Genomic DNA, 26,563 nt, shown 5'->3' with positions numbered 1-26,563 from the left:
TTTCAGTGCTAATAACGTTCAGACTGCAATCATGGAGTCGGTGCGTCTTAGTTTATCTGGCTCTATAGTTGGCTTTTATAGACTGGTTTCCTGTCTTTGTGCTTTAGTTGGGACAGCAGCAGCTGGTCCACGTTAGCACCTCATGCTAGTACATTATCCTGACATATTCATCAAATCTAAATGAGATAACAAACAATCCGGCCATTAGCTAACACTATGAGCGATCATTATGAGAGAGTGAAGATTGAGCTCCAGCAGATGAAGGAGGTGGAGAACGAGGCCGCGGCCGACGTGGTGCAGCTGTCCACGGCCTCGGTCTCTCCAGTCCCCGCTGACGTTTCCTTCACTGCTCGGAGAGACCAGTCCAAAAGTAGCATTAACGGGAGAAGTCGGAGTAAAAGTAGGAGCAAAGCAGACGGTCATGAGAGACAGGTGAACGGTAAACAACTGCCGGATCTGACGCCGCAGAAGTCAGACTATTCACAAGGACAGAGCCGTGTGATCAACGAGCCAAACCTTCACATTAAAGGAACGGCAAGGCTTTTAAAGGGTAAAACGGCGGCAAACGGTCACGTTGAGTCATGCCAGAGACAGACAGATGTGAAATGTGAGCATCATGGCAAAGAGGCCAAAAAGAGAAGAGCTGTCACGGTGGACACCTCCAAGGCAAAGACGTCTCTGGAGGCGCTAAAGATGAGCATCAGACAGCTGAAGTGGAAAGAGGTGAGAGAGCCATTGTGTTCTGACAACACATAAGTTAACCTTTGACTTTATCGACCTGCCATTCCGATTACAAGGGCTAATCATATGGTTGTAGCATGCCAACCGTTGTTAGGATATTCTTAGTATTCTCAGTTGTGTGATGTGTGGTCCTGTTAAACCCTACGTTATGGGGACAAAATGTCCCAACAAAGATGGCAATATCCGAAATCCTTGTCCTTGTGGGGACATTTTTGGTCCCCATGATGAGGAAACAAGCTTATAAATGATACAAAATGAAGTTTTTTTTTATCTAAATTTTATCTAAAAATGCAGAAAGTTTTCTGTAAGGGGTAGATTTATGTGTAGGGTTGGTGTAGGGTGATAGAAAATAAAGTTTGTACAGTATAACAGCCATTACGCCTATGGAATCCCTGGTTAAAAAAAGTACACTTCCATAATATACTTGAAGTGTTCTATTTTCACGCACTAATTTTGTACTTAATATACTAAAAATGTTTCTTTAGTACTTTTTAATGTAAACTTAAGATCAACTACGTGTACTCAACTGTGCTATTTTGGGACATCATGAATATGAACTAAAATACGCTTTTAACATACTATCTCTGTATTTAAAAACAATATTTAGTTACTTAGTGTTGCAGTCAAGACCACCTAATCCGAGACCAAGACAATTGTGTGTTGAGACCAAGACTTTGAGGGGTTGAGACCAAGACAAGACCAAGAGCAAGGCAGGTCGAGACCGAGTCAAGACCAAGACCAGACCAGCAATTTCATTTTGATGAATTTTCAATTGCTCAAATTCATCTAAAGGTTCCACATTTACTGCCTGAGAAATGCCTTATTTTAAATCATTAAATACAATAATAAGACACTTACAGAGCTGTTACCAATCAAAGGAAATCTCTAACAACAAAATTCATCTTTGCACTGCAGTGGTGGCACAGAAGCTGCATCTGAATTGGTACAATTACAAATGCATAAATATTAATACATTAATACTTAAAAAAAAAGTTTATTGAATGTTTGCATAAAAGCAATATAATTTTGTTCAAAACAGCTCTCTTGCTCTTGTGATATTGCTTAGTTATAATATAATATAATATAAAAATCCACATCTCATACACTCAAGCACTCATACTCTCAAGTACTTTTTTTTACACTTGAATCTTGAATTTTGTGGGTGTATGTATTCATTTTGGTGACAATTTTGACACAATCCATCAATAATTTCTTCTTAGCCAGGGGGCCGTAGCCCACTACGGGGCCTCAACAAACTTCCAAGGGGGCCTCAAGATGACTTAAAAAGTACTCAGCAGCATGTGCTCTGGTGTTGTGTTTTAAATAATGGCTGGTGACAATTTTGACACAATCCATCAATAATTTCTTCTTAGCCAGGGGGCCGTAGCCCACTACGGGGCCTCAACAAACTTCCTAGGGGGCCTCAAGATGACTTAAAAAGTACTCAGCGGCTGTGCTCTGGTGTTGTGTTTTAAATAATGGCGTCATCAATATTGCTTATTAATTTGAGCCCGAATGAGAGCCAGAGAATATTAGTGCAGAGAATCGCACAGAACCTGTGCAAGCACGGCTCTTACAGGACATTTCAGAATGTTATGCTTTTTTGTTTGTTGTTGTCTCATACTTTTAGATACACTGTTATTTGTAAATGCTACTACTTATGTTAGGTTTTAATATATGGTTTTATCCTGATTAAAGCTTTAATACAACACGGCAACAGCATGCCGTGTTGTATTAAACGTTTCTCGTAGCTATGTGAAAAATATCTGTCTGTCTATATATGCATAAAGTGTATAATTGGAACACAGTTGATCGATGGAGCTGAGAGCTGATGATCTGAATGAGAGAGAGAGATGCAGAGCGTGTGCAGAGCAGGGGGACGTGAGGAACAGGATTAAGAACCGCTGCTTTAGAACATTGATTTTGAAACTTGTGAATCCATCAGAATCGTTAGAAGACAGAATCGCAATTCATATATGAATAGATTTTTTCGTGCAGCCCTAGTTTTGATGGCATGGCAACAACTCTTCCTCTTCTCTAAAGCATCGCAACATAGCCTCGCCCCCTTTGTTGCATGTTCCTGGGGGTGGGGTTTATCAGGGTTTGTGATGTCACAAACCCGGGAAGAAGCTCGTTGTAGTCCCTACCAGCTGTAATTTTAGGCATTAAACTGCCATAACTTTAATAGACAATATCCACATTTGCATTGAACTTTCAGCGTTGTAACTTTGCAGCTATTGTTTATGCTCAAACCGCAACATTACACACTAACTAAAGTTAAAAAAAGTGAAATTGCAATCAACCACCCCTTTAATATACATGCTAAGCTCTAAAATAGTAGAGGGGGTGCCTTCAATAATATTGTGGACAATAGGGGGGCAGTAAAGTCAAACATTTTTAGATCCACTGGTATAAATCAAATTATTTATTTTTTTGTTATTCAGTTATTTAATTAGTTATTGATTGCATTTGAAGCAGGAAGTTTTACATCCAATCACATTAATAATGGTTGTAAATAAATCAGACAATATTCTGGTAATTTAGTGATATCCCGCAGTTGTGGTCTTGACCGGTCTTGAAACAAAATCCCGAGTCCTCTTATGCTAAGTTCACACTACACGACTTTAAACGTCGGCAGATCGCTGTGCTGTTCAGACTACATGACTTGATTGTCTGTCTTTAAGTCAATGTGGTGTTTACAATACGTGACTATGTAAATGATCTGCAACCGGGAGTTACACACTACACAAGCTGACAACAACTCTGTCACCCAACGACTCTACAAACCACGTTTTGTCACGAAAACACACGCGAGAATTGGAACGGGAATGACGCGAAACAACACATGAAACAGGAGTTGTTTATTTGAAAATGGACGTCGGGAAGACATTAGCGCTGCAAGCTGTTTGCTCGATGAAAAATTTTGCTCTATTTATTGTGTCCAAACTTTTCTTTAAGCCATGTTGCTGCTGTTGTTTTTCTTCCGGTGACTTCAACCCATGCCTTGCTCTCTCATTGGCTGTAGCTCGTCACGACACCTGACACCACGTGATGTCGAGTCGGCCGACCGGTCCAGATATTTGGCATGCTAGATATTTGTTTGCCGTCGGTGATGCATCAGCGAGCCTCTTTGATGGGTCGTTGTGTAGTTCACATATAAAGATTGCCGAGCACTGATCACCCACTGATTTTCCCCCGATCAAAGCCCGACCTGTCGGCGAGCTCGTTAACTTGCAAATCGGGTTTAAAATCCTGTAGTGTAAACTTGTCATTAGTCTGAGACCAAGACAAGACTGAGTACAAATGTGACCGAGACAAGACCATCAAAAAATGGTCTTAAAACCAGTCTCAAGACCAAGACCGGTCTCAAGTACTACAACACTATAGTTACCACTTGTACAATTGAGTGTACTAGTGTATGAAAGTTGGGTTCAAGTTTAAGTGTACTGCATCAGTAAAACCGATCCACACATTTGCTTGAATATGAATGGATGAATCCATTGGACTTCTCTACATTTTCTTTAGGCTTCTGCTATGTAAACAAACACTTACTCATGACTTGTAGGCTTAATATTTCAACAGCCATTGCCAGTCTTTAACCTTGTCCTTCAACACATGTGACAAACACACGCATATGGTTACACTTGACCGTCTATGTAAAGTCACTCTGCATTAAAAAAAGAAACACTCATTAATAAATTGATAAGATGTCAAACGATACCATGTGGTGCACAACACCTGGCAGGTTGGAGAGAGTGAATGGTTCTGTTGAGAGAATGTCTACACCCCCTTCTACTCGTATCCACTGAAATATTATGAGCCTTTGTAATTCAGCGCTGCCTTGTTAAAGGTCGGTTTCAAGTTTAAGCGTATCCATTATACCTTTTATCCTGTCTGCTACACCAAAGACCGTTTCAAGGGCAGGAGGAGTTCCCACCTGTGGTTTTAAAAATGTTATGAAGACTATCAGTCCTTGAAGTTATTTAGAAATAGTGCTGGGTGGTATGACCAAAAATTTATATCACGGTATTTTTCAAAATTATTCCGTTTTCTAAAAAATTAATATCATAACAAAAATAAACACCGGTATTCGGTATGAACCGGTATACCGCCCAGCACTATTTAGAAACATAGATCCAAAGATCTAATTATGACATTTAGGGTGTTTTCACACCTGGCCTGTTGTTTTGGAACCTGGTGCGTTTCCCCCCTTAGCTCGGTTCGTTTGGGCATATGTGAACACAGCAATCGGGCTCGGATACGCGCCAAAACAATCGGTTCGAGATCGCCTGAACGAAGTGGTCTCAGCTCGATTGAAAACGAACTCTGGAGCGGTTCGGTTGTAGTGAGAAAGCAATCCGATCCAACGGACCAACGAACCAGGCTATATCACAATTTATGATGGGTAATTACGTAAGTTCCGTGAAAAGCATCAGCTTTGTTGTTTTGCTAATACCTCAAAATGAACCTGTGAATGTCTGTGGGTGAGCACGTCTTTGCCATTCAAAAACCAAAGCGCACTTTATTTTATAATGCTTATTGCTCTTCTTTGTAGGTGCATTTTAAAAATGTTTTCCCGATCAATCCTGGACTCCTGCTCAAAATGATAAATTATTATAATGACAGCTACAAAAAACAAAAACAACAATAAGCCCGCGAAGCTGTAATCGTTCCATCTTGACCAATGACATGCGTGACAGCTCAGTGGAATCCCGGAAAATAAACCGTGGAACTTTGACCAATGAGAGAACAGTTTACTCGCGCGTGACTTGTATTAACAAATTTGGTCCGTTTAGAAACTTTGCCGTGTGAAAGCGAACCGCACCAAAAATAAAAAGCAACATTGTAATAATTTTAATCCCTGTTTCGGAACAAAGCAATCGATCTACTGGTGTGAAAGCACCCTTAGAAACAAAGTATAATATAGGCTAATCTGTAAGCACTTGATACAGACTCATTAAGACCCGCTACATGAGATAAAGAGTCAGAATTGGCTGTCAACAAGCTGGCAAACTGATGGCAGTTGTTGTCATTACCCATTCAATGTCTTAACTGGGTTCAACTTAAGTTTTCTGTGCAACTAAGATGGGCCTTTGCGAAACTGGATGCTGTACGGCAGACTAATCATCTATGTAGATCATCTGTGGTCTGTAGTAACTGGTAGTACTGTGAATATCTTAAACAATTTAGTTGCATTTGCGCGTAAATAAACCATTTACGTATTTGGATCTGTGTTTCTGATCTAAAAAGGTCTTATGCCATTATCTAATTTGCCGTCATCTAAATCTGAGTACATTGCATTTACGTTTTTGATGTGTCATGGTTGCAAAGACACATAAAGGGTAGTAATGCAGTTTAATGCTGACTTTCACCATATGGTTGTGCCTTCACAGTGTTAAATGATTAAGTTCAATCTGGGATAAACCCACATGCCTGAATTCCCACTGCTCTCCATGCCTGAACGGTATGGAATAATAGGACACTATGCATTGTAGATCTACACGTGTTGTAATTTTCAAATTGTATGTACTAACCTACACATACAGTACTCGGCACAAAAGCACATACATGTACCACACTGGGGCTCAGCCAGACCAGGTAAACATATCAGTTTGTCTGTAACATGTGAGAAATATCTGAAGGGGGTCCAGGCTGATGTGACAGGGGTAATGATCCTCCCTGGGGAGAGATGAGTGGTTGGTTGGTGTTAACACCATGGCAGCTTCCATGGTGAGTAACAAATAGAAATACTATAAAAGAGCAATTTAAAAACATATACATGGTTTTTAAAGTTTGCTTGAGATAAAATCTTTAAAATTTAGTTTTCTTTGAAATGATTGCTGAGTAATATCAATTCCTAAAATAACATAAACCAGCACAATTGAATAAAATATGTTTAAGAGATACTGGACTCTGGCATGAGGAGCATAGTGGCGGATCGTCAATTGATATTAAGAACTTCTGGAATGCCTTATTTGGCCCTAGAGAGGTAAGAAAACAGAACTGTAACCTTTAGGTTTTTAAATAGAGTTCATTTTATAGCCATTTGTAATACGAGAACACTTTTAATGAAAGTTAAAGTATAACAAATCAGAATGAAAAAAAAAACAATAAAACTTCACTTAGAAAGGAGGAAAGTGTTTTCCGAAAGGATGTTTCACATTTTGTCTGACTTGTTAAATGCATTGAAGATATACCATAGGTTGAATTGAAATGCTCTTTTTTTTTAAGTTTGGGATTTCTTGGTGCACAAGTTTTCTCTTCAGTGTTTCGTGACAATTTCACGTGTCTTGTACCTGCTACATAATACCAAGTAACTTCATTTAAGTAGTTACGGCTAGAGGTGATTGGATTGAACAGGCATGTCCTCGTTTTCTGACCTGCTCCACAGCTACTCTGACAGAGCAATGAAATGTTATTCATGTTTAAGAGATCTTTGCTAACCCTGATGCATCAAACAGAGCTGGGGTGCTAATATTTTGACTCAAACTGAATAAACCACTTTGTGTTATCATTTCAAAAGATTCTTCCCAGTTCACACAAAAATAAAAATGTACATTCATGTTGTTCCAAACCAGTTTCTTTCTTCTGTGGAATTTAAAAGAAGATATTTTGTGAAATGTCTTCATTTTTTTGTTTTATTTTTTTGGAAGTCAGTGGTCCCCAAAACGTTTTTAGTTACCAACATTCTTCAAAATATTTTCGTTTGTTATCTGCTGAATAAATAAAGTCATACAGGTTTTGGAACAGCATGAGAGGAGTAAATATCGTAGAGTTCTTATTTTTGGGTGAACCCAAATGCATTAAAATGTTTACACAAAGTTTTTAGTGCAGTCAGTACACTAACAATAATTGCTGGTCACTAAATCTGACAGATGTATATCAATATTTATCCAAAGAAGGCAGATCTAATTGAACTGCCCAGTTTAGTTTTACCCTGCTTCAGTCTTTTTTTTTTTTTTTTTAAATTAAAACACAATGTTAGAAGAATGCAAATAAATAGATCATTGTGTTTTAAGAGGAAAAAATAAATGGAAACCATTTTTGTTTATGCCAGCTTCATGCAGTGATCTATCAAAGTCACGCACATGAGCATTAGTGCTGCACAAAATTGCTGCACTTCAGATTAAAGCAACTGGAGCAAATAAAGTTCACTTGTTAATTGTTCTGCTACGGTCTGTGATGCCTGTGTTTTTTGAACACATTCACACTTTGGTTTCACTTTATGAATTATGGTATATATGTTTTAGACTTGCTACTTTTGACTGATTCCTGAGCCTCTGAAATAGCAAGGGCTATTTAAACCTCTGTCGTTGACAGGTTTCACCATATTTGTGAGGACATTTTGAAAAAAACTGGCCTTCACAACTCTAGCTATACCTGTAAACCAGCGTGAACTCCTAATCTGATCACAAATTTCTGGTTTCCTCTGTGTGCTAGCTGACCAATATGGGAGCACCTCCTCACACTCCATTAGCCTGTTAAACAGTGACATGATCCTCACAAAATCCAGCCCAAGACACGTAACCTAGTCTATACTAAGCACACTACCTGCATCCTGATTAGTGACCTTGATAACCTACTTCACGCTTAGCCCGTGCTGTAGCCTAGTCATCATATACAGGGTCTTAAAAATGTATATGAAACTGGACCAAAACCTGAAACACTGGTCTGTACACAAGTGCTCAAAATGCTTTTTCACCTGTAAATGAATGATGGTAGTAACATATCTTAACCCTGCCTCTGTACCTGACACTGTTACTGTTGTAGAAGTATAACTATTCTTCCAAGTCATTGAGAATGTAGCCCTCAGCCGTGATATGCATACTGTTGGAAAGAGTAGAAATTGTTAACTAAAATGTTTCATGGAAAAAGAGTCCTGCAGTGGTGAACTGTTGTTATTCTAGTACAGTTAGTCATAGTCAATGTTTTGCATCCTTGTCAAAAGTATGACATGTGTATTGTGTTGTGATTGATGGTTTTCCTCCTTTACTTTGCCTCAAGTCTCTTTTTTTGATCCTGCAGTTTCCGATGGGTAGGCGGACAGCCTGTGATATCTACTGGCATGGCGTCTCTTTTCATGACAATGAGAACATCATGTCTGGGCAAGTCAACAAATTCCCAGGTAAACTTCACAAAAAGTAGGTCTTTAAAGATGTTGTCATCCTAGAAACGGCGACTTAAGTAATTGTAATAGGACACCACCATTTGCAATCTTGTGTAAATGTAAATGTAAAATGAAAAAAATGTAAATGACAGTGGGATCTGTCATTAAAGATCGTTTAATCCTAATTTTCAGACTGGTACGATGTTCGCATTTAAACTGGTCAATCTGGTATTACCTGTAGCTGGTAATTATGTTGTTATGCTGTTTTTCATGTTGTTTCTCACCATGGCAACTCCTTGCATGCTTGTGTTGAATGTGCTTCTCGTATATGAAAAGTATGCCATGGCAAGCCTATTCAACAATAAATATCTAAATAATAGTTTTGGTCAATTAACCTGGCAAGCAGGAGATTTACAACATTAAACAAATTCTTTAAAGCGTTAAGGATGGGGATAGGGCTGTTAAATACAGTGTTTTTATAGTAAATAAAGATGAAAACAATTGATTTTAAAACATTTGACTGAAATCACAAAGTATAAGAAAAACTAAAGCAAAATGAAACTAAAATCTGGATCACGAAGTTGAATGATCTGACCTGTTTGTGTGGTTGAAGATGTCCCTCTGATTTCGACATGGTGAAACACTGTATCCTATTACAAAAAACCTGAAGCTAAAAATATTAAGAACAAAATCCGTGCATAAATGACAAAACTGCAACTATTGAAAACCATTGCTGAAACTAATTTAAACAAGTCTGGAAATTGAAAAATAGTACTAAACTTTGTCACATTTACATTAGTTAGTTAGTATAGGCTACATTCTGTACAGTCATGGCCAAAAGTTTTGGCAGTGACATAAATTTTGTGTTTTGCAAAGTTTGCTGCTTCACTATTTGTAGATTATTTTTCCACATGTTTCTATGGTATACTGAAAAACAATGATAAGCAAATTTGTGGGCTTCTGCTTGTCCACTCGCCTTTTGAGGACTGACCACAGGTTCTCTATGGGATTGAGCTCCAGGGAGATGCCTGGCCACGGATCCAAAATTTCAATGTAATGATCTTCAAAGCCACTTCTTTATCACTCTTGCTTTGTGACATGGTGCTCCATCATGCTGGAAAATGCACGGATCATCACCAAATTGCTCATGGGTCGTTGGAAGAAGTCACTCTCGCAGGACGTTTTGATACCATTCTTTATTCATGGCAGTGTTTTTGGGCAGAATTATGAGAGAGCCCACTCCCTTGGTTGAAAATGGTCTTGGTCTCAGGATGCTTCACTGTTGGCACAACACAGGACTCATGTCTTACAATCTAATTAGTATGATAGTGATTAACCTGACTAGTACTCATTCACACTTTCACATGTGCTGCTGATATGATTAGTCAATTAATGTTAGCTGGTCATTTTGTGTCAGGATAAAAAAACAGTGAAATTTGTTTTTTTTGTGAAAAGTTCATTTTTTTGGCCAATGAAGCTTTTAGCAATTATTTAAAATGCATCTGATCGCTCTACACAATAATCTAGAAACAATGTGTATGAACACCACAACAGCTTAAGCAGCAAAACTTTACAAAACACAAAATTTATGTCACTGCCAAAACTTGTGGCCATGACTGTACTTGCTTTTAGAGGAAGGTTATCAGTCATACAGTATGGTGAGTATTGTTCACTGGAATGTTTTTCAGCAGTGGAGTCATAAAGGAGTCTCAAGAGCTGCTGACTCATGGGTTGGATGGAATATGGCTGTTTTCATAGCTGTATTGACAGTTGCTTTCACATGGACAGCCTTTCCAAGCTGTGCGCGCTATGGAGCCATTGAAATCAAATGATCAAGTGATTTAATGAAAGTTCTGGGAAATAGGGCTCTAAAATGTGTCTTTTTTTGAGAGAGAATAACGCCCCTGTAGGGCCATTTCTCTTTGATTTCACCGTTTTCTCATCAACTATCCTGTCGGTCAGCAGGAATGATAGAGATGCTGCGGAAGATAAACCTGAGTCGTGCCGTGCGTACCATGCAGGAGCTGTTCCCGGAGGAGTACAACTTCTACCCACGCTCCTGGATCCTGCCTGAGGAATACCAACTCTTCTCCTCACAGGTACAAGCTCAGTGTGGGAAACACTTCAGAAGATACTTAGGACACCGTATTAGAGTCAATCTTTGAAATCACAAAGAAGACATTTACAGAAGCTAGACAAACTGTCTTTTTTTCTGTCTTCCTCCAGCAGTGTTTCTCTCAGTGGTGTATCTTTAGGTAGATTGCTGTAGTAGTAATTGGTCAAGACAGAACCACAGTAAAACCAGGTTAAGCAGTTTAGTGGCCAGCAACAGCTAATTGTGAATGACAAGTTTGTTACAAGATCTTGTAGTTACTGGATTTACATCTTCAATCTCCTTCCACATATTACAGTTACTGTATCTTTGTGCTTTATTTGTTCAGATGGGCTGCTTAAATGGGATTTTATCTTATGCTGTCCAGCAGGTTTAAACAATTTGTGGTTCAATTTGTTAGTTTTTTTGTTGTTTTGGGGTTTTTTTGGAGTGTTTTTCCTTTTTTTATTTCCCTTTTTTTAGATTATTAATACTTATTCATATTTGTGCATGAACCTTTGAGCATGAATCAGGAAAGACTTGTGAGGACTTGTGTTTGAGTAACTTTTTTTTATAAATAGAAAAGCTGCAGGGGGCAGCAGAGATCTGCGGAAGGGGGAAAAAGAGAAAACATGCATGCAGCTAAAGAAAACCATTGTATAAGTTGGAAATATGAGGCTTTGTTTACCAACCCTAATAACCATAATGCTATTAGTGGATAGTCACCAGCACTCACTGCCTTTTAAACTTTAACTTTTTTTTTTTTTAAGTAAGCGTTAGATCAGCCTTGTGTTATTTTGTTTATAATCGTATTATTATTTTTAATTTTATTATTATTATTTGTTTTTTTTGTAGCATTCAGAGCACTTAAACATTAGCTGGAGACTCAAATAAAGACTGTTCATATTAACCCTTTCAGACCCTTCTGTGGACATCATATTAGTAAGACAGTGAGTTTTCTTGAAGTATCCATATGTATTTAAATATTTAGCTCTTAAAATAGATATTAGAAAGTAAATTAAATTGAATTAAATTAATGTTTTGGTTGATTATCATTAAGGGCAGCATTAAGAGTAGAAATAAAGCATTGTGTCACTGAAATGTAATTCAGATTTGAAAGGGTTATTTCTTTCAAGAGATGGCCTCTTTAAGTTCTTTTCCAAGCATGTTAGAAAAAAATGTCACTGTTCACCTTCCGCTTTTGTCCCCCTTTTTTTTTTAAGATTCGTCTCCTGAAAGATAATGATTCAACCCTCAAACACACTTTTATTGTCAAACCGGACAGCGGATCCCAGGGCGATGGCATCTACCTCATCCGTGACCCTGCTGACCTTCGGGTCATCTCGGGTTCTCAGATCAAACAAGCAGTTGTTCAAGAATACATCCAGAAACCCCTGCTCATCGATAAACTGAAGTTTGATATCCGCCTGTATGTTCTGGTCCGCTCCTTGGAGCCTCTAGAGATCTACATTGCTAAAGAGGGTCTGTCAAGGTTCTGCACAGAACCCTACCAAGAACCCAGCCAGAAGAACCTCAGTCATGTTTTTATGCACCTCACCAACTACTCCCTTAATGTGCACAGCGGGAACTTTGTTCACTCCGACAGCTGCAGCACTGGCAGTAAACGCACTTTCTCTAGCGTTCTCTATCGCCTGGCATCGAAAGGAGTGGACATCAAGAAGGTCTGGTCGGACATTATCGCTTTGGTTATCAAGACAGTAATTGCACTTGTGCCTGAACTGAAGGTGTATTATCAGGCAGATATTCCACTTGGAAAACCAGGACCGACATGTTTTCAGGTATATTTGCAATGAATTCCTTTATGTGTGTGACGTGTTTTGCATTTTCTCATTAAAATGAGAAAAACGAGCACATACCCATATGCTGTTAACTATGTTTTTCCTTCACCAGGCGATCCCTAATTCTCTGCATTTCACTGGTTTTCAAAGTCAATAAATAGTGAATAACAAGATGATGTGTTCCAATTGTAGATCCTGGGCTTTGATATCCTGCTGATGAAAAACTTGAAGCCTGTTTTATTAGAGGTCAATGCCAATCCCAGCATGAGGATTGAACATGAGCAGGAGGTGAGGGTGCAGATGCTCTATTAGTGTGATGCTTAGAAACCAGTACCTTAAAAATGTACTGTGGCAGTACTAAAGATCTTTGATATATTTTGATATTATTATTTAGGTGGTTATTTATTTATTATTTGAATTTCCTGAGAAGAAGAAGAAGAAAAAAAAAAACTCTATTCGTGCGGTACACATGCGTACCGAACCGAAAGACCTGTACCGAAACGGTTCGGTACGAATACGTGTACCGTTACACCCCTAATATATATAGGCTGATGATGAAGTAAAGCTGTAGAGATTGTATGTTTTTAGGGCCATTCTTATAATCGCCTTTAAAGTTGTCCAAATTAAGTTCTTAGCAATGCATATTACTAATCAAAAATTAAGTTTTAGTATATTCACAGTAGGAAATTTACAAAATATTTTCATGGAAAATGATCTTTACCTAATATCCTAATGATTTTTGGCATAAAAGAAAAATGTATAATTTTGACCCAAGCGAGATGCTAACGGTCTAATCAGATTCAATGATCTATGCTAAGCTACAGCTAAAAGTGCTACCGCCAGACCCGGCGATCGGCTGAATGGATTCGAAAACGGTAAAACTCAACTGTTTAGCTCTAGAGGAGTTGGAAAATGAGCCTATTTTCAAAAATAGTGGAGTGTTCCTTTAAGACTGGTTTTGTGGTCCAGGGTCACATTTATAATGTTACAAAATATTGCATTTCAAATGAATGCAGTTCTTTTGATTTTTTTTTTTTTTTTGATTCAACAAAGAATCCTGAAAAAAGTAATGGTTTCCACAAAAATATTAAGTAACTGTTTTCAACATTGTTAATAAAAAAGGGTTCTTTAGCAGCACATCAGATCTCAAATCAAATCTCAGCAAATTAGAATGATTTCTGAAGGATCATAGGACACTGAAGAATGGAGTAATGGCTGCTGAAAATTCATTTTTGCCATCGCAGGAATAAATGACATTTTTTAATATTTTAAAATATTTACATTTAGTCATTTAGCAGACGCTTTTATCCAATGTGACTAACAAATGAGGACAATGGAAGCAATCAAAATCAACAAAAGAGCAATGATATGCAAGTGCTATAACAAGTTTCAGTTAGCCTAACGCAGTACACATAGCAAGGTTTTTTTAAATTATATAATAAATAATAAGAAAACAGACAGAATAGAAAAAGAATAGAGCAAGCTAGTGTTAGAGGCCTTTTTTTGCTTTTTGTTAATTGTATAATAAATAAAAGAAAACAAATAGATAGAATACAAAAAGAATAGAGAAGCTAGTGTTTAGAAGCAGTTAGTAAATGAATAGAGTGCAAGTCTAAAAGGGGGAATTTATGTTTTTTAAAGAATAGAATTAGAATAGAGAGTTAGAGGGTCAAATAAAGATGGAAGAGATTGAAGATAAGCTGACTCGGACTGAGTTGGGCAGGTCATTCCACCAGAAGGGAACATTTCATGTAAAAATATAAATGTATTTTTAAATTGTAAAAGTTATTTTAGATTGTAGTAATATTTCACAACATTTTAACTGTATTTTTGCTCAAATAAATACAGCCTTGGTGAGCATAAGAAACTTCTTTCATAAACAGTAACATTTGGTCTTACTGACTCTAAACTGACAATGACTATACTTGTGTTTACAGACTAACGGGGACATTAACACGAGTCTGTTGCGCTGCTGATTGTTGAAGCCATATGTTGCAGGTGTCACCTGGTGTGTTTGAATATGTACCGAGTCCAGTGGATGAAGAGGTGAAAGTGGGTGTGATCAGAGACACGCTGCGGCTCATGGACCCCGCTCAGAGGAAACAACACGTAACGTGAGTCATAATCTTTAAGGCTTATGGGACAGTTGATGGTGCAGTTTGTGTGCATATGCGCATGCCCACCGGTGCGTGTTGTCATCCTCGCCTCAGCTTTGTGGAGCTGAAATAATGGAGATGGTCCTCACTGCAGAACACAACTCCTCCCACCTTACATATACCTAAACCTACCCGTCTCCACCCCCGATCCCTAAACCCACCCATCTCCACCCCCTAGATGTGGATCCAACCACGCCCCCTGGATCTTGTGTTCTGCAGTGAGGGGCTATTGAAATAATGGTCTGCTGAGCTGCAGTCATAAGCCTTTCAGATGGAAAAATTTAATTCAGGAAATCCTGTGATGGAATTTCACACTTGTGTGGCCAGTCTTCCTCTGTCTCTCTGAGTCAGGGATAGCCGGACCGTCTCATGCCCCATGAGCAAGTGTGTGTGTGTCAGCTTTTATTGTAGCTCATTGTACACAGACACACTTCAGTGTCTAGGCCTGGGGGAAATAAAAGTCAGGCAGTCTTTGTTTTTGAGAAAAGTGTAGAGTCAGCTCAGAGTTTAATTGAGACGGCATGTGCGCTCAGAGCTGGAAAGACTCCGTGTGCACATTTTTGTTTAATATCTGCTAATTTAGCCTTTAGATGTGCATTTTTATGATCTAGCACAGTTGTCTGGTTTGTGGTGTTTGATGAGAAATGAAAAAAGTTGAATCATCATCGTTTTCAGTTCTTGATGATGATTTCAGAAATCTAATATACTGATTTGGAGCTCACTTAACATTTCTTATTATCAACGTTGAAAACAGTTGCTGCCTACTATTTTTGTGGAAACCAAGATACATTTTTAAAAGTATTCCTTGATGAATACAAAGTTCAGAAGAACATTTGTTTGAAATAGAAATATTTTGTAGCAAACCTATGAAACCATGAAAAAAAAAAAACATACTTTTTCCAAAAGACTGCCTTTGGTTTTGAAAAACCAAAACTTTTTCTTCAGACTGCCAGTTCCTGCAAGGAGAATGTTAGTGTGTCATTAAAAAATGTACATAAACAAATAAACAGTCTCCTCTGTAGAACTATCTCTTATGGTTGAGCAAACATAAGCTCATATTGGCACAAAAGATTGAATGAATAAAACAAATGAAGGTCACTCGGAGAGAAAGTTCTACATACTCAGTCACGATCTCTTTCATCTCGTGTCCTCCTTTCAGTCAACCTGAAATAACAAACCTTCAGTGACTGCGACGACTGTGTGAATGAACACACCACTCACAAACTCTTCTGAGTCAAGCCCTTTGATGCTTTTTGAAGCTATTCTGTCTTGAGTACGATTGTCACGGCTAATACTGACAAGTACAAAGTCACTAAGGCTTTATGAAGCCAGAACGTCTTCACTAGTGTTGTATAATGACAGCCTATTCCTTGCAGGGCTCTCCACAGGCTGTTCCTCTAGTGTTGTCGATCACGTGTCTTGTTGGACCAGTTCATCTTGCATGTTTCCAAAGGCTTCTGTAGGAAATTAGCCGAGATGACCCTGAGGCAATTTGATGTTTATGAATATGTTAGACATACAGTATGTTGTTAGATTATATTAATAGTGGGCCGCTCCCTAGTTAATTTTTGGCGGTTTATAGAGCCTCTAGCAGTCACGGAGGCAGGTGTGATATCTTAAAGTTATATTCCAGGTTCAGTACAAGCTAAGATCAGTACCCCCCCAATCATCTTTTTTGGGAGTATGTAAGTTTGGTGAGCAGATACAAAATTCTACGGCATCTTTAATGTGCTAAAGGTTGTATGTGTCTTTGGGTAAACCCATTAAGTGTGTTAAGTTATATCTCTGTCGTTAGTACTTTTACCCTGTAATTCTCAAGCCACAATCTTCAGGTAAGAAGCCACGAAGTGTATCTACTTGGACTAAAAGTGCAGGGTTACTTACAACTCTGCTGAAATGCAACAAACTGCTTTGGCTCCTCAGCCATCTGGACTCAGCGCTCGTATGAGAGGACTGCAGTTCGCTCGGTTGGTTTTGTGATTGTTAAATAATTGTTTTTCATTATGTTGTCCTTGGGTAAGCGAAAGAGAAGAGGGATTTAATGAGAAAATGGTAAGACTTGTGGTTTGTGATTTTATTCACTGAGGATTTCGGTTTAATTTTTTTATTCCTTTGGTTTGAAGTCCTCCATTCTCCTACTTGACAGATTTTCTTTTAAGCGTTATGCTGTTAGCACAAAATCAATCCGCAAACTTTACAAATGATTTGAGTAGTTTTTGTTCTTATTTAGCCATTTTTTTAAGTGACTGACATTTTTCACTCATCTACTGTCTTAAATTTGAGAAATGATAAAATGGCAGAGTTAGTGGCAAAGTTAGTCAAAAATATTTTGATCACAAAAGACACCAGTTAAAATGGTTAAAGTTTGCACCATATACTATAATTTACCAAAGGTGTTTATGAAGTTGTAAAATGTAATATTAGTTAAAACTGTAATGTAAAACTGACACATTTTGTGAATACTTATTTATATTTTTTATATTTATAGTTTTTCGGTCTATTTTTCTGTTACTTGTAGAAAATATATAAATGTATATTAAAAAGTCTGATGTTGGTGTGTGTTGAGGTTCACCTTACTGTGCCAACAGGTCAAGTACAGGGGGCGGTTCACCAGAAGAAGCTATTGTTGTGGAGACAGGAAGTGATGAGAAAGAAGGCTTGGCGGATTCCCTTCCATCTTTGTGTTTAAAGCAAGTTTTCCCCAAATACACCAAGCAGTTTAATTACTTGCGGGTCGTGGAACGCATCGCTACCATTTTCCTGCGCTTCCTTGGTGTCAAAGGAACCATGAGACTGGGTCCAACCAGCTTCCGCACCTTCATCAGGCAAGTCATATTAGTTCCTGTAGCTCAACTGATAGAGCGTGGCATTAGCCAAAGCCAAGATCATGCTGGTAAAATGTAAACCTTCAAAGCAACATCTGCAAAATGAAGACATGTAAATGTGACAACCATTTCACTGCCTCAGATTGAATTGACATACTGTATAACATTATTGCTAGATTTAATGGAATGAATGGGATTCTGAATAAGGCAACATTCATTAATTGAGCATCTCCTTTAGGAACTGCAAGCTGAGTAACAGCAGCTTCTCGATGGCTTCAGTGGACATCCTGTACATCGACATCACGCGTCGCTGGGCTGGAATGGTCCCCGACTCCAAAGAGGCAGGCAAGTGGCCCACCAATCAGGATGCAATTTACAGCACATCTTCACTCACGAGGCCAACACACAATCAAAAAGCTGTTAAACAGCCTCCGATAAAAGACACATTTGCAACTATTAATCATAGCGCATTTCCCCTCGCACGCAGTCATAAATGAGATCGTCAGGGGAGATAATTGACAAATAAATTCACTACTTCGATCATTTGCCCAGTACTTGGAAATCGCAAAAATAGATGGCCAATCAACTAATGCCACATAACCAAATTTTCAAGTTCTGCCTCAATCTTTTATATTTTAATTTTTATTGATTTTTTGCTTTCACTTTGAAACGCTACTTTGGTAAATGGGGACATTTTGTGTGTGTGTGTCAAAGCTAATGTGCCCACAAGTCATTTTTGCTTTTAAATGAGCACTGCTAATATTCTTTGTGATGGTGCATTAGGTTGGGTCATGCTAGCATCGTTTTCTTGGAGGAACGTATGAAATGAATAATGCATGCCAGGCCTTGCTTCTCCTAATCAAAAGAGAGAATGAATGAATATATACTCGAGTCTCTGTGCTCCTAAATGGCCAGAGTGGAATGATGTGAGCTGAATTCTGGAGCGTTTCGGAAGGTTGCACTGAATTTGGTCATTAGCGCCTTACAGTAGGGAATCAACACACACTCACAGAAGCCAGACTGTGTGGCGTGAGGAAAGTAATAACTGCTGGATAAGGTTAGATATTTACAGTGGGTACGGAAAGTATTCAGACCCCCTTAAATTTTTCACTCTTTGTTATATTGCAGCCTGCAATATAACAAAGAGTGAAAAATTTAAGGGGGTCTGAATACTTTCCGTACCCACTGTATAAATAATAGAAGTGGCTATTTAAAAGAAGGGGATCGGACTGTTTATCCCTGAGGAGGAAGAGGAGCGATAGCGCTGCCATGATCTTCATTAATAGTAATACATTTACATTTGAGGAATGCTGACTTGACACTCGGACAGAGTCTTAATCCTCCTGTCCATCCCAGAGTTCAGTCTACTTCATTTGACACCATAATGCTGAATTCTTTTAGTGCTCCTCATTAGTCTGCTTAATGAAAGAACATAATGGAGAACAGCGTTGCTTATTAATTGTGGCCATCCATCCATCCATTCTCAATGTACACATATTTCTGACCAGCGCAGCAGGCCGCCTCATTTTCTTTCGAGAGGATTTTCACGGCTCCATATTGTCCGCAGCGAGGGCTCATTAACGCTCTGTATATGTAGTCAGACAAGTGATCTGCATCCACTTTCAGGCTCCAACCCCCTGAGGGTCCCAGGGACCCTTAATAAAAGTACAAGTGCCTTCTTGTGGAAATGTGCAGAGAGAATTTCACCACGTTTAAAATGTACAAAGTTTTTCCCTTTCGAAAGAAGCTGTCTGTATTTCTCTCCCTCGGCTCGCAGGCTCAGACGTGACCTTGAGAAATTTCCTGCTGATGATTTGAGCTTGCATATGAAGTTTTTAACAGGAACATAAATATACTGTAATTAAGTTTTCATCAGCATGGAGATACGACTGCACTAAATAATACACAGATGAAGCCCTGTTAATTAATAAACAAGCAGAAGGGAAATCTGCCATATGTACACTTCTGATTAAAGCCGCTTACAGCTCGGAAATAATGTTAGTAATAGCTTTTCTTCAAATCTTTCAGTAAACTCTTTATTTGACAATGGCATGTATTGTCTTGTTTGGTTTGCATGGAATGACTATTACTCATACTGTATATTTATATGAAGTTATGTGCCAAAGTTTAATAATTAGGTCTTTCCAAACTCTTTACTTTAGGCACTACATCTAAATTTCACCCATTTTTTTTTTCTTTTAACCTCATAATTCATCAAAAGATAATCATCTGGTGAAATTACAGATTTCAATTCTTCTCTAACTATTGTGTCTGCTCAAACTCCTCTATGCAAACTCTCATTCGTCTCATTTTTGAGTGCAACACCCACATCTCAGAATCCAATCAACAACTGATGAATAAATGGAAGTACTTGCTCTACCTTTTTTTTGCTAATCCATTACACTTGGTTGTATGTCAAAATATGAAAGAAAAGATCTGTCGACACTTTAATTTAATCTCTGCGCATGTAGAATTGTTATCAACTTGACGGGGGAAGGAATGAAATCTCCAATGTTTCAATAATCCCAAAAACGGAAATAAAATCAGGTAACAGTGGCTTTATAAATTGTGCCGCTTTAAACTTAAATCTCGCAAAAAAAAAAAAAGTCCAGCTAAAGCGCATTCAACTTTGACAGTAAGCAAACACAATTGTCTGTTTTAACTAAGAAAGCGACTGGTTCTTTTTAAAGCATCAAGTAAAGCAAAGCTCTCTCTCTCTTTCAGGAATGTGTCTTCAGGCATTTACTGCAGCCTTCTTTTACTTGGCAGCACGCAGGTTCAAGGCTTTACCGCTGCGGGAGCAGGTGCTCTTGCTGCTGGAGGTTTGTGAGGGGGCCCTTGAGGGCCACAGCGAGAAGCCACGGCCACACCGATCGCACACAAACCCCGCCTCGTCTCAATCATCAGCGCCAATCACGTTCAGCTCCCCCGCTCTGACACGACGACGCCACCGGCCGCCGCAACTCTCTGCTAAAGCTAACACAGAGAACTGACAATCTCACACATACATGTCTTCTGATGAACTTCCAAAAGGGCAAAGCAATGTGCTTTTGAATAAATACAGAAAGAAAGAAGGTAGAATAATGAACCAGATTTTATAACATACAGAAGCCAGGATCAAAGAGGAACTTAAATCATTCACTCTTAGCGCTGTGCAATAGCTCAAGTTGAATTGTTTATACACAGCTCAAGATGAAGATATTTCTTTCACCACACTAAACAGACAAATGTAACGGAGGATATTTGTACACTGACACTTGTTTCAGTGCTAAATGTGCAGATGGCATGACTTGTGTCACATAGCTCGTACTGTATGCTTACCTTCAGGTAATGTGGGTAGGATTTGTGTGAACCAATCGCTGCAGGGATAAATATCACGGGATTCTGTGTTTCTTAAAGGGACGAGATGTTGTTGTAACACCACTTCAGAAAAGCAGCTAATTCTCTCAAATGGCCACCTTTCACTGACTAGGCAGAACAACACGGTGGCCTTTTGTTAGTAAAAATGGTGTTAACACCAGGACATGGCACCAAGTGCATTCGGAGTTTACCAAGTTGTGTATTATTTATACCCGAAGAGATTTATTATTTATTGTTTTTCACTTAACTGAGTCATTCACTGTAGCTGTGAATTGACCGAACTGCTCCCACATGTAGAAATTATGACAGAAGGAGAAACAAGGGTTTGCTGTGGTTTAATGCAAGTGGACATCTCACAAGAATAGCACATATTTACAGATCATTTAACCCTCATTTAATATCACATTGCAGCTGCAGGCATCGACATGTATAAAATCAGGCTTGCCTGAGGTGTACTTTTTATGGACATGTTGAATAAACATTGCATTTAAAAGATTACATTGTATGTTTTTACTTTTTCAGTTATATATGCACACACACACACATACACTACCATTAAAAAAGTAGTTTTAATGTTTTGAAAACAATTAATTTGACCAAAAATAGTAAAAACAGTAACATTGTCAAATAGTATTACAATTTAAATGGTTTCCTACTTTAAAATATTTTAAACTGTAATGTATTACTGTGACAGCAATGCTGAATTCAAATCATTCTAATATGCTGATTTGGTGCTCAAGAAACATTATTATTAACAATGTTAAAAAGTATTGTGCTGCTTACTTTTTATATTTATATACATAAAATAAGATCTGGGATTGTAATAGTTATGGTTGACTCATGCAATTTATTTGTAATGCCGCCCAGAAGACATTGTACATTGGGGTTCAGAAATGGACCATCAGTAGGTTGACCATATCCAAGCACATTTCGTAAATCTTGACCTCTCACATTACACTTGTCAAGTGATTGATTCAGTAATGAAGACAACAAAGCAGGCATATAAAATAACTAAATAAAACTTTAATTATTCTAGTTGCAAATGTACATAAATTGCACAGCCACAATTGTATAGATCTTAACATGGACAAATTTCTCTGTACATTATTGTTCTTGTCATTGTCCTAAAACAAGGCAAGAGTCCAGCCAATACTTTACTTTAAACATACTTACAAAATTATTTTCTACAAGGATTATAAAACATACAACATATTGTAGGTATTCATTTATATATTTGTATATCTTTATATTATTTATTTCACATAGCTACTATTTCACATTGACTGCTTGGAGAAGAAAAAAAGATGCGCAAATAGTTTTACTTGCAAACGTTTCCTAAACTTTGAGAACTGAAATGAAGCCAGATAAAGACACATCTGATGAAAAGAACCGAGACGACAGCAAAAGTCTTTTTCATTTAACACTGTTCTAAACTACCATTTCTTTTCAGTTTTTTTTTTTTTACTCACTAGTAGCTTCTCATGTGGATGGACATAGACGTAATGACTCTGCAAAACCTCAGACCTCATTAAAAACAGAACATGAACAAACAGAGAAGCTGACATCCACGTCTGTAAGAGAAAACGTGTGAAAAATAAATATTGGTTCCCTTTTGTGCAACCATATGAGCCCCGAACCAAGTTTAAGAGTTGATCAAATGAATTTTAAATAACTAGATATTAATCTGCCTTATGCAGACAGTGCTGAAGCATTTAGTACATGCAAAACTACTTTACCAGGGCATCAAAAGAGCATTGATTGCGGTATGTAACACAGTCCAATTGCTAATCTCATGACGTTTACACTGCATGTGCACCTTTGTTTATAGTGTATAGCTACAGTTGCGCAAATGATAATGCTACAAATTAAACTGAATGACAAAATAAAGCATCCCTGGCTTAATAATAATAATGAGCACCTCGAGTTTGCTACGTGTTTGTAGAGTGAAGTAAACCCAAGTGGACATGACAAAGGGAAAAAGTGCATAGTCTTCAAAGCGTTTGAGAATCTGGGGCAAGAGATGTGGTGTGTGCTTGTTAGATTGCTGCGTCTCAGTCTGATCCAACATTTCAGCCATCATTCACTTTGCAGTTCCTGTGAACCCTGCTTTATATATAATATTAACTTATTCACATAATACTCCATCACAGAGCCCATATACAGAGAGGATTCCCTTTAAAAATAACATCTCTTTTCTTACACGTCCCATGACAAGCTGCCTTATAATGTATCTCTTTGCATCAAAATAAAGACGTGCATGCTTCTCACTTCCTCAAAGACCAATGAATGAAAGGAAAACAGCAGCTCCACGCTGCACCATGATAAACGCAGAAGAGTCCTCACATATGTTATTAAGTATGAAAATATACAAACTCTAAATACTGAAATGTAAAGTGTGCAGCAATTTGGACCGATGAGGCAACACATACAAAAATAAACACACCTGTACAAATGACTTAAAAAGGCTTAAAACATTAGAATGGAGAAGAAAAACATGCACAACTCTCCTAAACAATGTAGGAAGAAAACATGAGCTACACAAGGCAGTTTTCAAAACTTCAAACTAAAATCATTTCAGTCTGGTTTAGTGTCTAAAACATTCATTCTGCTCTGCCTGAGCAGTCTGCGCTAATTCAAAATCTTGGCAAAATTTTCTGAAAAAAGAAAAAAAAATAGTGGAAGGAGAATGTAAAATATATACTTTTTAAAATCTATGCACATTATAATCTATCATAGATATTCATCTGAACTGTAAAAATCAAATAAAAGTAAGGACTGAGGGGTATTTCAGATGTAACATTTTAAGGCTTCTCATGATGGAGAGACAAAGTGCACTATGTAGGGAGAAACATAAGCAGGAAGAGAGATATGGAGGACAGCGCCAATTTGCTCGTTCTGTAGTTTCAGTCATTTCATATTAAAGTAGAGACCATTATAAATTAATGTGACAAAATCTAGTTTCTTTTTTTTCAAAGGCTGTATGGAGAACACCTATTTTAAAGCAAGTGAAATGACTTTTTTTGCAGGCTAGAAGGTCCTAGTATCTGGAAAATGTCACCATGTTAACTGTATTGTTTTTTTCTTTTATTTTACAGTTAGTTGTTGTGAAACACGAATGAACATCTAGTGGTGTGTCCTAACATGAAGTACTTGAACAGTAGCCTCACCAGTGGATGTTTAAAGTGGATCTTGCTCCACGTTTCCAAACATTCGCTTTCCAGACCGTCAAAGGTCAATGTTCAGTATCCTCACCTGCAGTATTTCTCTCAGGGTTCACTTACAGAATATCTGCACACTTGCTCGTGTCCTCTGTCTTCATTCCGTCTCTCTGTGGATCCGGGGGGCTTCGTTCAGCAGTTGGAGCTGTTGCGGAACTCCCCGTTCTCTGTGATCTGCAGCTTGGTGGGGTTGGTGGGAGAGATGCCGTTCCGCGTCTGCATGCTGTAGCGCTCCTTCAGCTGTGACAGGGCGCTCATTAGCCTCGCGTTAGCCGCGTCCAGAGATGCTATCCGTTTCTCCTGCAGAGAGAGACAATTTCAGTACATATACAAATCATAAATCCTATGAAAATACCAACACCGGCGATTTCAGCAAGGAGCAATTGTTTGGATGTTAACAGGTATACACTGCATTTTAGAGAAAATGTGGGTTTAGGTTCTCATATTATAAGGGTTAACTGTCACATCCATGTTTCTGGCTGTATAAGGATCATCAAAGTGAATGTGTAATTATGCATATATTTACTGAACGCGAGTATGCACAAGACATTCAGTTTTCTTGATCTCCAGCTAAGCAATGCCAACAATTCTGAGCACACAGTCTGATTAGCTGAGAAGCATTGACCCATGTTGTTCATGTGGATCATTTTGTAGAATGAAAACATGGGTCCCACTTTATATTAAGTGGCCCTAATACCTGTGTACTTACATAGTAACTAGATGTGTACGTAGTATGTAACCACAGTGTAAGTACACATTGGTACATAGTATCTACAGCTGTAATATTTCTGTAACTACACACATTAACAACCCTCAGAATGGTTTGTGTAAGTACAAATGTGTAACAGGACATTGGTAACAACACTTTTTTCACTTCACTAAGTACTCGTGTAACAGGAATTATATAACTACATTTTGTAACAACAATATGTATAAGAGTAATTGGAACCATTTGATCCAGGGGGTGGACATGGGTAGGTTTAGGGATATGTAAAGTGGGAGGAGTTAGATCTCGAGTTGGTGCACCACTGTAATACCAGTGTACTTGCATGGTAAACTCCTCAGGAACTGTCCACTTAATATAAAGTGTAACATTCTGAACACCATCACAATTTATACGTAAAGCCTAACTTACTGGCCGCTGCTGTGTATCATCAGAGTAATTACATGGTAAATCTAATATAAGTGTTGTTACCAATGTCCTGTTACACATTTGTACTTACACATACCATTCAGCGGGTTGTTACATATGTGTAGTTACACAAACATTAGAGCTATAGATACTATGTACCAATGTGTACTTACACTGTGGTTACATACTACGTACACATCTAGTTACTATGTAAGTACACAGGTATTAGGGCCACTTAATATAAAGTGGGACCAAAACAGGTATTGAGTTACTTTTTTGTTTTATCTACTTTTTGGCAAAAGGGATTGAAGATACCAAAATTTTATTTATGATTCATGTTACTTTGCAAAATGGCTGTAGATCAGTGTTTCTCAACCCTGGTCCTGAGCGCCCCCCAACACTGCACATTTTGTATGTCTCCCTTATCTGACACCCATTTCAGGTCCTGGAGTTTCTTTTAATGAGCTAACGAGTTGATTCAGGTGTGTCTGATTAGGGAGACACACAAAATGTGCAGTGCTGGGGGGCGCCCAGGACCAGGGTTGAGAAACACTGCTGTAGATGATCGATTAAACTGCAGGGTAATCACAAATAGCATCACGACTGTCATGATCTGGCTCGTGTCTGTGACGTTATTTGTGGAGACACTCAACCTCGAGTGTTTAATTGCTTATTTCTTTCCTAACATGTGTACATGAAAGGAGAGGAAACAAACCGCTTGGAAACTAAGATGTAAATATACAGCATAAAAATGCATATGCATTTTCCTTGAATTCACACTGTGTTGTAGTATTAGGAAGTGTGGTGTGTCGTTTAGATTTCAGAGATCAGCCAGGAATAGTGATGTTAGGCTTGGTTGGTGTCATTTTAATTGGCGGAGTAGAGATTTCCACAGCCCTCACTGTAGGACAGTGAATATTAACATTAATGATGATTAATGATGCATATATGGCAAAAACGTGTTTCTTTAGAAAACTACAACATAGTGGAAACTATACTGTAGTTTTTCTAAAGGGGTTCCGATCAAATGATAAGGGCGGTTGTGAGATTATGACAGAAATTTAAATGGAAAACATACATCGTTCATTACGTGTGGGGGTCAATAAAAGGGATCATGTGACACTGAGACTGGA

The 26,563-nt window shown here is 38.2% G+C and overlaps 2 protein-coding genes across 3 annotated transcripts in view; one reads left to right on the top strand and one right to left on the bottom strand.

Annotated features, from left to right (window-relative positions):
* Positions 1-21,617, top strand: ttll11 (tubulin tyrosine ligase-like family, member 11). The gene is made up of 9 exons (XM_016502811.1): positions 1-723; positions 8,767-8,866; positions 10,814-10,947; positions 12,164-12,739; positions 12,932-13,027; positions 14,738-14,853; positions 17,484-17,720; positions 17,959-18,065; positions 20,445-21,617. The coding sequence occupies exons 1-9, from the start codon at positions 217-219 to the stop codon at positions 20,711-20,713; spliced, it is 2,142 nt and encodes a 713-aa protein (XP_016358297.1). The 5' UTR covers positions 1-216; the 3' UTR covers positions 20,714-21,617.
* Positions 21,618-22,083: 466 nt separating this feature from the next.
* Positions 22,084-26,563, bottom strand: part of LOC107700936 (disabled homolog 2-interacting protein-like) — a 91,638-nt gene continuing 87,158 nt past the window's right edge. For both annotated transcript variants that reach the window (XM_016502810.1, XM_016502809.1), the window contains one exon: positions 22,084-24,598. In XM_016502810.1, coding sequence (XP_016358296.1) covers positions 24,431-24,598 — 168 coding nt within the window. In that variant the 3' untranslated portion in view covers positions 22,084-24,430. The remainder of the gene's footprint in view (positions 24,599-26,563) is intronic.

Source organism: Sinocyclocheilus anshuiensis, unplaced genomic scaffold (assembly GCF_001515605.1).
Source record: "Sinocyclocheilus anshuiensis isolate Anshui unplaced genomic scaffold, SAMN03320099.WGS_v1.1 scaffold438, whole genome shotgun sequence".
Classification (NCBI taxonomy): Eukaryota; Metazoa; Chordata; class Actinopteri; order Cypriniformes; family Cyprinidae; genus Sinocyclocheilus; species Sinocyclocheilus anshuiensis.
The sequence above is the reverse complement of the archived record's forward strand: the minus strand, read 5'-3'. Positions and strand labels throughout refer to the sequence as shown.